Raw genomic sequence first — 14,137 nt, forward strand, 5'->3', positions numbered from 1 at the left:
GTAATAGATATCTTTGTGTTCTGACGTAAGATTCATCTATTTCTTGTCTTTGAAGGTCTTTCATTACTGCTGAAGTTTTGACAGAATCAGAAACTTTCTCATAGTTTATAAATGCCATAGATAGTGGTTTGACATACTGAGTTGAATTTTCCATTAGGTGGTTAATTACATGGATGTGGTAATTTGATGAGTACTTGCTTTTAATGCCTGCTTGTCCTTTTGGTTGATTGAAATCTAGCTGCGTTTCTATTCGGCTTAACCCTATCGCCCCCAAAGAACGTACCGGTACGTTCTTGCAAAACACTGTTATTAACATGTGTTTGCATATTTTTGATAACTTTATGAGAAACATCAGACATTTTCCAAAAGAATGAGACCAACCTGACCTCTCTATGGCAAAAATTCAGGCTGTTAGAGCAATTTCAAAAAACTATATAGCAAAATGTGCTCGAAATTTAACCTTACCTTGGGGGTATATTATGATATTTGTAAATATTTTATATATTATTGAAAGTAAACTTATTGGTCGGTAATTTTTCAGGTCTTTTGTGGCTCCCTTTTTTTGTGAAATCGTATAATGATTAAATTTTTCCCAACCTGTAGGTATAGAGCATTCTTGCGGACATTTTGAGCAAAGTTCACTAAGTTTTACTACTATGAAATCTCGACCATCTATTATATGAATTGTTACGCTACCATCTCCTCTTGCTTTGCCTCTTTTTGTGCTCTTCTTTACTTCCCATACTGTTACGTTTGGTACCAACTCCGGTGTTTCATTTTTTTTCTATTGGCAAAGCTATTTTTTATATAAGTATTCTATAGCATTTATAGAGATCCTCTGCAATATTCATTATCCTATCTCTTATGTTGATGATATTTCGATTTTCATCCTTAAAAATAAATATCTGTTGGCATACTACTCCAAGTATTCTATCTCTTTTGTTGATAATATTTCCATTTACACCCTTAAAAATAAATATCTGTTGGCATACTACTCCAAGTATTCTATCTCTTTTGTTGATAATATTTCCATTTACACCCTTGAAAATAAATATCTGTTGGCATACTGCTCCAAGTATTCTATCTCTTTTGTTGATAATATTTCCATTTACACCCTTAAAAATAAATATCTGTTGGCATACTGCTCCAAGTATTCTATCTCTTTTGTTGATAATATATAATATTTCGATTTGCACCACTGAAAGCAAATATCTGTTGTTATCCTGTTACAAGTCTTGTTTTCATCAATTTGATGCTTTAGTGTTTCTTCAATTTTGTTCTGATTGTGCTTATGAATATATTGTGTTTTTAGTTTGTTTTATGATGTTGTTATTATTATTATTATTATTATTATTATTATTATTATTATTATTATTATTATTATTATTATTATTACTTGCTAAGCTACAACCCTAGTTGGAAAAGCAGGATGCTATAAGCCCAGGGGAAAATAGCTCAGTGAGGAAAGGAAACAAAGAGAAATAAGCAACAAGATTAATATAAATATCTCCTATATAACCATAAAAACTTTAACAAAACAAGAGGAAGAGAAATAAGATGGAATAGTGTGCCCGAGTGTACCCTCAAACAAGAGAACTCTAACCCAAGACAGTGGAAGACCATGGTACAGAGGCTATGGCACTACCCAAGATTAGAGAACAATTTTTTGATTTAGGAGTGTCCTTCTCCTAGAAGAGCTGCTTACCATTGCTAAAGAGTCTATTCTACCCTTGCAAAGAGGAAAGTGGCCAGGGAACAATTACAATGCAGTAGTTAACCCCTTGGGTGAAGAAGAATTGTTTAGTAATCTCAATGTTGTCAGGTGTATGAGGACAGAGGAGAATATGTAAAGAATCTATCTATATCTATATACCAAGGCACTTCCCCCAATTTTGGGGGGTAGCCGACACCAACAATGAAACAAAACAAAAAGGGGACCTCTACTCTCTATGTTCCTTCAGCCTAATCAGGGACTCAACCGAGTTCAGCTGGTACTGCTAGGGTGCCACAGCCCAACCTCCCACATTTCCACCACAGATGAAGCTTCATAATGCTGACTCCCCTACTGCTGCTACCTCCGCGGTCATCTAAGGCCCCGGAGGAAGCAGCAGGGCCTACTGGAACTGCGTCACAATCGCTCGCCATTCATTCCTATTTCTAGCACGCTCTCTTGCTTCTCTCACATCTATCCTCCTATCACCCAGAGCTTTCTTCACACCATCCATCCACCCAAACCTCGGCCTTCCTCTTGTACTTCTCCCCTCAACTCTTGCATTCATCACCTTCTTTAGCAGACAACCATTCTCCATTCTCTCAACATGGCCAAACCACCTCAACACATTCATATCCACTCTAGCCGCTAACTCATTTCTTACACCCGTTCTCTCCCTCACCACTTCGTTCCTAACCCTATCTACTCGAGATACACCAGCCATACTCCTCAGACACTTCATCTCAAACACATTCAATTTCTGTCTCTCCATCACTTTCATTCCCCACGACTCCGATCCATACATCACAGTTGGTACAATCACTTTCTCATATAGAACTCTCTTTACATTCATGCCCAACCCTCTATTTTTTACTACTCCCTTAACTGCCCCCAAAACATTGCAACCTTCATTCACTCTCTGACGTACATCTGCTTCCACTCCACCATTTGCTGCAACAATAGACCCCAAGTACTTAAACTGATCCACCTCCTCAAGTAACTCTCCATTCAACATGACATTCAACCTTGCACCACCTTCCCTTCTCGTACATCTCATAACCTTACTCTTACCCACATTAACTCTCAACTTCCTTCTCTCACACACCCTTCCAAATTCTGTCACTAGTCGGTCAAGCTTCTCTTCTGTGTCTGCTACCAGTACAGTATCATCCGCAAACAACAACTGATTTACCTCCCATTCATGGTCATTCTCGCCTACCAGTTTTAATCCTCGTCCAAGCACTCGAGCATTCACCTCTCTCACCACTCCATCAACATACAAGTTAAACAACCACGGCGACATCACACATCCCTGTCTCAGCCCCACTCTCACCGGAAACCAATCACTCACTTCATTTCCTATTCTAACACATGCTTTACTACCTTTGTATAAACTTTTCACTGCTTGCAACAACCTTCCACCAACTCCATATAACCTCATCACATCCCACATTGCTTCCCTATCAACTCTATCATATGCTTTCTCCAGATCCATAAACGCAACATACACCTCCTTACCTTTTGCTAAATATTTCTCGCATATCTGCCTAACTGTAAAAATCTGATTCATACAACCCCTACCTCTTCTAAAACCACCCTGTACTTCCAAGATTGCATTCTCTGTTTTATCCTTAATCCTATTAATCAGTACTCTACCATACACTTTTCCAACTACACTCAACAAACTAATACCTCTTGAATTACAACACTCATGCACATCTCCCTTACCCTTATATAGTGGTACAATACATGCACAAACCCAATCTACTGGTACCATTGACAACACAAAACACATATTAAACAATCTCACCAACCATTCAAGTACAGTCACACCCCCTTCCTTCAACATCTCAGCTTTCACACCGTCCATACCAGATGCTTTTCCTACTCTCGTTTCATCTAGTGCTCTCCTCACTTCCTCTATTGTTATCTCTCTCTCATTCTCATCTCCCATCACTGGCACCTCAACACCTGGAACAGCAGTTATATTTGCCTCCCTTTTATCCTCAACATTCAGCAAACTTTCAAAATATTCCGCCCACCTTTTCCTTGCCTCCTCTCCTTTTAACAACCTTCCATTTCCATCTTTCACTGTCTCTTCAATTTTTGCGCCAGCCTTCCTTACTCTCTTCACTTCTTTCCAAAACTTCTTCTTATTCTCTTCATATGACTGACCCAATCCCTGACCCCACCTCAGGTCAGCTGCCCTCTTTGCCTCACGTACCTTGCGCGTTACTTCCACCTTTTTCTCTCTATATTTTTCATACTTCTCTATACTATTACTCTGCAGCCATTCTTCAAAAGCCCTCTCTTTCTCTTCCACTTTCATCTTCACTGCTTCATTCCACCATTCACTGCCCTTCCTCATGCTGCCTCCAACAACCTTCTTGCCACATACATCACTTGCAATCCCAACAAAATTTTCTTTTACTAACTTCCATTCCTCCTCTAAATTACCAGTTTCTCTTACTCTCACCTCATCATATGCCATTTTCAACCTTTCCTGATATTTACTTTTTACCCCCGGTTTTATTAGGCCAGACTATTAAGTGTGTGTGTGTGTTTAGGCAAAGGGAAAGTGAACCCTAACCAGAGAGAAAGATCAAATGTACTACTGTCTGGCCAGTCAAAAGACCCCATAACTCTCTCATGGTAGTTTCTTGTGTAGGAAGTTTTCCAACTATTTCTTGTGTTAATTCCAATACAAATATTGTTAAATCACTGTTTATTTCTTCTCTACTTTCTTCTATGTCATCATGTTTTATTCCAGCTGTTACCAAGTTGTGGAATGATCTTCCTAATCGGGTAGTTGAATCAGTAGAACTTCAAAAGTTCAAAGTTGGAGCAAATGTTTTTATGTTGACCGGGCTGACATGATTCTTTTTATAGTTTATATTTGACATATCTATTTTGACGTTGTTACTGTTTTTAGAATAATTACTGTTAATTTGTTCTCATCATTTATTTATTTCCTTATTTCCTTTCCTCACTGGGCTATTTTTCCCTATTGGAGCCCTTGGGCTTATACCATCTTGCTTTTTCAACTAGGGTTGTAGTTTGGCTAGTAATAATAATAATAATAATAATAATAATAATGCAGTTAGTAGTACCCGTTTTATGTTGCTACACTAAATTCGTCAGATGTTTCAATTCATGAGTATTTACATTCTTTCTTAAAATTAGTTTTGACTTTCTGTCCTTAATTATATGGACATTTTGCTTCTCACCAATCTATGGTCGCTTGATTTTAACTTGTTTAATTGTTATATCCTTAACTAAATTACAATTATCACTGAGAATGAAATCTATTTCGTTTTTCGTGTCTTCATTTGGCCTTCTCCATGTTCATTTTCTATGTCCCTTTTTTTATAAAGAAAGGTGTTCATGATTTTCAGATTTTCTTTCAGTAGATTCTGCAATCATGTGTCTTTTGTCATTTTTTGTGCCTATTCCAAATCACACACACATTTATATATATATATATATATATATATATATATATATATATATATATATATATATATATATATATATATATATATATATATATAGATATATATAAATATATATATATATATATATATATATATATATATATATTTATATATATATATATATATATATATATATATATATATATATATATATATTGCAGATTATGTGTTTTATACAGTGAGATCAATTACCTTTTTAAGAGTACTATGACTGTCGTAAATTGTTGTGCTAGATCATTGAAGTCATTTGGTAATAGTATATTTTCATTAGTGTCGATATCCACATTCTAGTAGTTCCAGCATATTGACAGAGCAACATGGTATTTCTTGCTCAGAAGGATTGGCAGTACCACTAGAACACTCCCAAGAACAATATGGTACTTACCTGAAGAGTATCTCGTGCAAAATGTATTCACGAACCTTTTTTTTGTAATAAAGTGAAAAAAACCTATGTACCGATGTGTCATTATTCGTCGACATGGGCCATAATTGGCGTCAGGTGAAAGAATACCTCTGTTTGTGTATGGTGTGAGCAAAGTTGTACTTTAAGCCGGTACAATAAAAGTTCAAGGTATACGAGGTTTAACATAGTAGACACGAAGGAGCAGTCGGTTATAGTGATGTCGATGAAGAATATAGATAACAATGAACGTAGGACTTTGAAAATAGGTTAGATAATGTAGCAGAGTTAATAAACATATTATTAGTTGGACAGGAAGAGGAGCAGCGTGTAGCCACAGCATGTCCGACGTATATAAACCAAGTTTAAACGCACACGAGTGAAAGCACACATGCATAGCCGAGTGAAGATAGTCAAGACGTCGTAGTCCGAAAATTACCAGAACTCTAGGCAAGTGTTAGGGATTTTGATGATCACCGGCCTAATGAAGGGTTTTTGAGACTTTGAAGTAGCCACATATGGGTGGTCAGAAAGAGACAGAGGAAGGGATAGTAGCCACATATGGGTGGTCAGAAAGAGACAGAGGAAGGGGTAGTAGCCACATATGGGTGGTCAGAAAGAGACAGAGGAAGGGGTAGTAGCCACATATGGGTGGTCAGAAAGAGACAGAGGAAGGGGTAGTAGCCACATATGGGTGGTCAGAAAGAGACAGAGGAAGGGGTAGTAGCCACATATGGGGGGTCAGAAAGAAACAGAGGAAGGGGTAGTAGCCACATATGGGTGGTCAGAAAGAGACAGAGGAAGGGGTAGTAGCCACATATGGGTGGTCAGAAAGAGACAGAGGAAGGGGTAGTAGCCACATATGGGTGGTCAGAAAGAGACAGATGAAGGGGTAGACGGGCATGTAGGTAGTGGCACCTCCCTCGGGTGATCGGTTGGGGTAAAGTCTGAATGATTTGCAAGTTTTGACAATGCAATGGGAGGAAAACCAGGAACGGGGTTGAAAGTAGCGTGAAAGCAAGTGATAAGTGGCAGAAAATATTGAACGGTTGGAAAGATGCCATGAAAGGTATATTGGAAATGAGTCAATTCGTACCCAGCAAATACAAGATTGAGGTGACTGGGTCAGTGTCTGGGGCATTTAGTAGACTGCTGTTGAATTTTGATATATGAAGTGGCTAGATTTATGTAATGTTTTATACTGCTGCTATAACATTTTTGCCTGTTTCTCCTCTGGAATCATTTTAAGTCCTGGTAGGGGAGATTACTTAACGTTCTCTCTCTCTCTCTCTCTCTCTCTCTCTCTCTCTCTCTCTCTCTCTCTCTCTCTCTCTCTCTCTCTCTCTCTCTCTTTGTGATTTATGTAAGTGGCTAAATATGCTTATGCTTGAAATTAACAAATATAATTGCATGGAAGATAATAACATAAATAGTATGTAAATGAGGATTTTTCAAAGAAGTGTATACCATAGGCTTACTAAGATTTAAACACATTTTTAGCTTTACTTTTGCAACGGGTTTCTTGATGCAGTCTTGTACCTTTGTCGTCGATATGTTTCTTACAAAAAACAAGTCATTTCAGATAAAAAGATATTTGTAGTTTTGTGAAAAAATATCTACAGATGTAGTATTTCAGTAACTTTATATTGGGGATAGAAGGAAAGAAGAATTGTATTTTTAATATTGCATATTATCAAGTAAGTAACATTAAATCAGAAGTTTTGCACCATGCTTGTCAAGTGTAATAAAGAAATTAAGCATACAAGAAGATTTTAATTAGTTTAGTCAAAGAATCGTTGAACTCTGAAATAGGTCAAAACAGTTGCATACTCGACTTTTATATTATACTCGATATCAGTTCCACATTTCAAGCAGTTTTCCTTTTCATGCTAGTATTCCAGCTTTCCTAACCTGAAGGTGTAGAGCTTGAACTGCTTGATGATGCTGTAGAAGTTGACCCTTCAGAAGAGGTAGATCCTCCTGTAGAAGTTGAACCAGAAGAACTAGTTGATCCTCCTGAAGAAGTTGAACCAGAAGAACTTGTTGATCCTCCTGAAGAAGTTGACCCACCGGAACTAGTAGATCCTCCTGAAGAAGTTGATCCACCAGAACTAGTAGATCCTCCTGAAGAAGTTGACCCACCAGAACTAGTAGATCCTTCTGATGAAGTTGAACCACCAGAGCTAGTAGATCCTCCAGAAGATGTTGATCCACCAGAACTAGTAGATCCTCCTGAAGAAGTTGACCCACCAGAACTAGTAGATCCTCCTGATGAAGTTGAACCACCAGAACTAGTAGATCCTCCTGATGAAGTTGAACCACCAGAACTAGTAGATCCTCCTGATGAAGTTGAACCACCAGAGCTAGTAGATCCTCCTGATGAAGTTGAACCACCAGAACTAGTAGATCCTCCTGAAGAAGTTGACCCACCAGAACTAGTAGATCCTCCTGATGAAGTTGAACCACCAGAGCTAGTAGATCCTCCAGAAGAAGTCGAATCACCAGAACTAGAAGATCCCCCTGATGAAGTTGAACCACCAGAGCTAGTAGATCCTCCAGAAGAAGTCGAATCACCAGAACTAGAAGATCCCCCTGAAGATGTTGGCCCACCAGAACTAGTAGATCCCCCTGAAGATGTTGGCCCACCAGAACTAGTAGATCCCCCTGAAGATGTTGGCCCACCAGAACTAGTAGATCCTCCTGAAGATGTTGGACCTCCAGAACTAGTAGATCCTCCAGAAGAAGTTGAATCACCAGAACTAGAAGATCCCCCTGAAGATGTTGGCCCACCAGAACTAGTAGATCCTCCTGAAGATGTTGGACCTCCAGAACTAGTAGATCCTCCTGAAGATGTTGGACCTCCAGAACCAGCAGATCCTTCTGTAGATGTTGAGCCACCAGACCCAGTAGATCCTCCTGAAGATGTTGGCCCACCAGAACCAGAAGATCCTTCTGTAGATGTTGGCCCACCAGAACCAGTAGATCCTTCTGAAGATGTTGGTCCACCAGAACCAGTAGATCCTTCTGAAGATGTTGGCCCACCAGAACCAGTAGATCCTCCTGAAGATGTTGGCCCACCAGAACCAGAAGATCCTTCTGTAGATGTTGGCCCACCAGAACCAGTAGATCCTTCTGAAGATGTTGGTCCACCAGCTCCAGAAGATCCTTCTGTAGATGTTGGCCCACCAGAACCAGTAGATCCTTCTGAAGATGTTGGCCCGCCAGGACCAGTAGATCCTCCTGAAGATGTTGGTCCACCAGAACCAGAAGATCCTTCTGTAGATGTTGGCCCACCAGAACCAGAAGATCCTTCTGTAGATGTTGGCCCGCCAGAACCAGTAGATCCATCTGAAGGCGTTGGCCCCTCAGAAATAGTAGGTCCTCCTGAAGAAGTAAATTTATCAAATAAAAATATTCATGTAATTTGAACTGGTTATATAGAACACAGTTTGTGTTTGTTACTCTCAGGATGAAAGTGAATTAATGTTAATTCTAAAGAATATTTATAAAGGTCTTTTTTTTTCATGGATCATAATTGAAAGAAAACTTACATTGAAAATGTTCCTTCATAATAGGTTCAAGTGATGGGCTATCTTAGTGATTTTTAGGGTATTTTATTCACTCCTAGTTGCACGTTTATATATCTTGACATTGTTTATAATATTGAAGGTTTTAGAAGGATTATTAATATTATTATTATTATTACTACTACTAGCCAAGCTACAACCCTAGTTGGAAAAGCAAGATGCTATAAGCCCAAGGACTCCAACAGGGAAAAATAGCCCAGTGAGGAAAGGAAATAAGGAACTAAATAAACGATGAGAAAAAATTAACAGTAGATTATTTTTAAAACAGTAACGACATTGAAACATATGTCATATATAAACTATAAAAAGACTTATGTCAGCCTGTTCATCATAAAAACATTTGCTGCAATTTTGAAATTTTGAAGTTCTACTGATTCAACTACCCGATTAGGAAGATCATTACACAAATTGGTCACAGCTGGAATAAAACTTTTAGAATACTGTGTAATTTTAAGCCTCTTGATGGAGAAGGCCTGACTAGTATTACGAACAGGATGGAACTGTCCAGGGAGATCTGAATGTAAAGGATGGTCAGCATTATAAAAAATTTTGTCAACATGCATAATGAACTAATTGAACGACGGTGCCAAAGATTAATATCTATATCAGGAATAAGAAATTTAATAGACCGCAAGTATCTGCCCATCAAATTAAGATGAGAATCAGCAGCTGAAGACCAAACGGGAGAACATTACTCGAAACAAGGTAAAATGAAAGGATTAAAACACTTCTTCAGAACAGATTAATCACAGAAAATCTTAAAAGACTTTCTTAATAAGCCAATTTTTTGTGCAATTGAAGAAGACCCTAACCTAATGTGTTTCTCAAAAGTAAATTTGCTGTCGAGAATCACACCTAAAATTTTAAGTCATACAAAGTTAAAGAAACATTATTAATGCTGAGATCCGGATGTTGAGAAACCACTGTCCTTGACCTACTTGCAATCATACTTTGAGTTTTGTTAGGATTCAACTTCATACCCCATAATTTGCACCATGCACTAATTTTAGCCAGATCTTTATCAAATGATTCAACCCCAGATCTACATTCAGGAGATGGAATTGATGCGAAGTGAGTAGCATCATCTGCATATGCAACAAGCTTGTTTTCTAGTCCAAAATACGTCATGTTTATATAGTAGAATTACTGATAATTCAAGGAGTTTAGATTTAATACAATTTATATGGTCATGTTGACTACTCTTAAATAAATAATGTATATTTTTAAATTATCAGCTTTTCTAAAGAAAGCAATTGCTTAAATTTTCCAAAATAGAAGGAATATCTGAATATTGAATTTAGCAATAGTTTTGCTTGTGCCTCCTTGATTATAATATAGTTGAACTCTGTGAATAAGATAAAAGATATATAAATATGAAGAAGCACTTTGCTTTTATTTTGTTTCACAAAATTTATTTAATAAATTTAGTATCGATTCGGAAAAAAGAGTAATGTAATTGGATTTGAAAAGAGTGCCTTTGAATATAGCGTCCTAGTTTTCACTTACTTCCGAGCAAATTATAAGATAAAAAACAACTTCGATTGTCACATAAGTGTTGAATTAAAACTTTTACTTGATGAAGTAATGGTTATTTTCATAATATTTTATCGTCTTTTTTTCACGTTCATGTAGCTAGATAATGATTGTTAGAGTTCTCTTGCTTGAAGGTACACTCAGCCACACTATTCTATCCTATTTTTCTTCCTCTTGTTTTGTTAGTTTTCATAGTTTATATATGAGTTATTTTTTCATGTTACTGTTCTTAAACTATTTTGTTTTTCCTTATTTCCTTTCCTCACTGAGCTAGTTTCCCTGTTGGAGCCCCTGGGTTCATAGTTCATATATTTACCCGATGATGGACCAGACGCAGGAGAGTCGCTTGAGAGAGTGGGACCTGATAGAAGATTTACTGAGGTTAACACCTTAATCAGACTCTATTTTATTCTTAGAAGTATACTTCATAGAATAAAGATATGAAAATTATAATTCTAGAATATTAGCTTTAATTCTTATGTATCTTATCTTCTGAAAATTCAATTTCATATAAATGTATTGCACCATAAAGGTTTAGATTTTCTTTTATTATAATCACTGATTTTATATAACAGCATCGGTTTGGGAAATGTCATTCTGAGGGTACAATTGCATTTGGTTAATCTAAAGATCATTCAGGAAAATTAAGATGGATTAGAAAAAATTAACTAGATAATTTACCTTGAGTTGTAGCGACTGGACCTGTTGCTTGTGTTATATCTATAGAGATGGGAGGAGAAAGATTAGTAAGTTGCTATCTATATTAATTTTATATTTTATATTTTTATATTAATTTTGGACTTCGCTTCTTTTTTACTGTGATATTATATCTGTAAGAATGCCACTTTCATGCATTCAAGTATTAAGCCACAGATAGACAATAGAATATTTTTTTTTTTTTTTTTCGTTTTGTAATTTGTGTAGAGAATCTTACTGTTGGTTTACGGATAAACTTCCCAATACCTGGGAATCACGAAGGAGAATGATGGAAAGGTGAAGGGTATGGGACCTATTTTCAAGAGGTAATGTTTTGAGAATAGAAATAGAAACCAGTTAGTTCATCTTTAAATTCCTTAGGGAATTTCTTCATAATTAATTCCACCCGTCCCAGCATTCGAACCAATGCCTTTGAATCTATCTATCTATCTATTTGTATAGATTCCATATATTACATATGATTATTCTAGTAGACTGCTCGTAGCAAATATTATAGAATTTAATATGACTGCAAATGCTGAAATGGACTTCTGTATCCTCTTTTATGGCAAAATAGTTTGGGGTCACCTACCTTCCACTGATTTTTACTCATAACCTTTAGTGGTAAATATATCCATAAAGTGTGAGGTGAACTAAATGAGCATATTGTGACCACTAAGAACGCGTGGGTATTGGATTAAAGTGACCCGTATATTAATTTATCTAGTATCCTAAATGTGTATGTATATATATATATATATATATATATATATATATATATATATATATATATATATATATATATATATATATGTATCAATCCATCCACCCATCTATGTGTGTATATATATATATATATATATATATATATATATATATATATATATATATATATATATATATATATATATATATATATATACTGTATATATCCATGTATTTCGTACACAAATACACATATAACCTATTACACTCCTGAGATATATTATTCAGAAAAGGTGTTGAGTGGAACTTCCCCCATGAAATGCCCTAAAAAATGACTGAATTAATGCCTCCTGTCTATTGGCTCAAATTCTATGTCATTTTAGTATGCTTTGGGCATATCTCAGTAGAGCAAGACTATATACTTCTGGAATTAAACAATATTAGTTACCTTTGGTATAGTCTCAAAAGGGGAATATAACTGAGCGTTAACATTTAACTCATATGAACCTTGGTCTCTTGTTTCTGGTTTTATTATCTAGAGCTGACTTTCTTATGAAAAGTTGTCGATATTTTTTATTTTCATTTTCGTTTTGTAATATGTGTAGAGAATCTTACTGTTGGTTTACGGATAAACTTCCCAATACCTGGGAATCACGAAGGAGAATGATGGAAAGGTGAAGGGTATGGGACCTATTTTCAAGAGGTAATGTTTTGAGAATAAAAAGAGAAACCAGTAAGTTCATCTTTAAATTCCTTAGGGAATTTTAATTCATTATTTCCTTGGTCATTAGCTTTTCTGGTGTTCCAGAATAAGACAGATTGTTAAAAGGCTCTAAGGCCACTCATGAATGGCAGAGGCAAGTGACATTGCCATAGCAAGCAGGGCAGTGCCCTAGAGACTGACCATATATGATAAACTCCCAAGCCCCCGGTCCATCCAAGCTAGGTCTAAGGAGGTCCAGGCAATGGCTGCTGCTTATGACTCGGCAACCCCCCCCCCCCAACCTTAGCTCACAAGACCTCGAGCCTCAATTTGGGGATCACCAAATAGAAAGGGAAGGGGGATAACATTAAGAGACAAAAAAATAAATAAATAAAATAAAAAAAATATTAAGACAAAAAACAAATAAATTATGATTTACTCACCAGTTTCATTGAGAACGACTAGCGCTGTTGTGCCGCCAAAGGATACAGCTGCCGTATTTAGCTCTTCTATATCATCCTTGAGTTTTTTTAGTTTGGTGGTGACATTACCTTTAGCTTCTTTTGATTTTTTGAACGCATTACCTAGGAGACTATTGGCACTGGCTGTTAAAAGGGTTTTGTTTTGTCTAACATACACCGTAACGGTGGTCAGATTATTTCTTAAATCTTTTATCCTGATGATTATTGTAGCATCTGGATCGACCATGTTTATCACTTCTTCAAGGAGTGTTATAACTGCTTGCAATACTTGCTCTATCAAGGCAGACTGTTCCTGTAATGTCTGTCTTCTGTGCCTCCTCCTTGTGGCAGCAGCCTGCAATTCATTCAGGTCGTTTTGCAACTCAGTTACCTCGCTGGAGATGTTATTAAATGTATCAAATTCTGCTACCTTCTCTGCCATTTGCCTGTACACTGCTACTAATGGATCCGTGCTGGACGAACCTGTTGAAAGAAATTTGGGAGGATTGTTATTAGGCAGGACAATGCCCTAGAGACTGACCATGTACACATGATCAGCGCCCAATCCCATTCTGGCGATCACCAGTCAGGGTCGTTACATAATAGTCCACCACAATTATTATTATTATTATTTTATTTCCAAGCTACAACCCTAGTTGGAAAAGCAAGATACTATAAGCCCAGGGGCTCCAACAGGGAAATATAGCCCAGTGAGGAAAGGAAATAAGGAAATAAATAAATGAAGAGAACAAATTAACAATAAATCATTCTAAAATAAGTAACGTCAAAACAGACATGTCATATATAAACTATATATTCGTTGTCATTCATATATACTGCATTTGTA

At 36.7% G+C, this 14,137-nt stretch overlaps 1 protein-coding gene across 3 annotated transcripts in view; it reads right to left on the minus strand.

The window, feature by feature from the left end:
* The window catches only part of LOC137624587 (streptococcal hemagglutinin-like), a 73,539-nt gene that overhangs the window by 11,637 nt on the left and 47,765 nt on the right, over window positions 1-14,137 (minus strand). For all 3 annotated transcript variants that reach the window (XM_068355535.1, XM_068355534.1, XM_068355533.1), the window contains exons 16-19: window positions 13,273-13,773; window positions 11,407-11,445; window positions 11,042-11,086; window positions 7,517-8,989 (exon numbers count right to left, since the gene is read on the minus strand). In XM_068355535.1, the coding sequence (XP_068211636.1) occupies window positions 7,517-8,989; window positions 11,042-11,086; window positions 11,407-11,445; window positions 13,273-13,773 (2,058 nt within the window). The remainder of the gene's footprint in view (window positions 1-7,516; window positions 8,990-11,041; window positions 11,087-11,406; window positions 11,446-13,272; window positions 13,774-14,137) is intronic.

The sequence above is a fragment of the Palaemon carinicauda genome, chromosome 31 (assembly GCF_036898095.1).
Source record: "Palaemon carinicauda isolate YSFRI2023 chromosome 31, ASM3689809v2, whole genome shotgun sequence".
Taxonomy (NCBI): domain Eukaryota; kingdom Metazoa; phylum Arthropoda; class Malacostraca; order Decapoda; family Palaemonidae; genus Palaemon; species Palaemon carinicauda.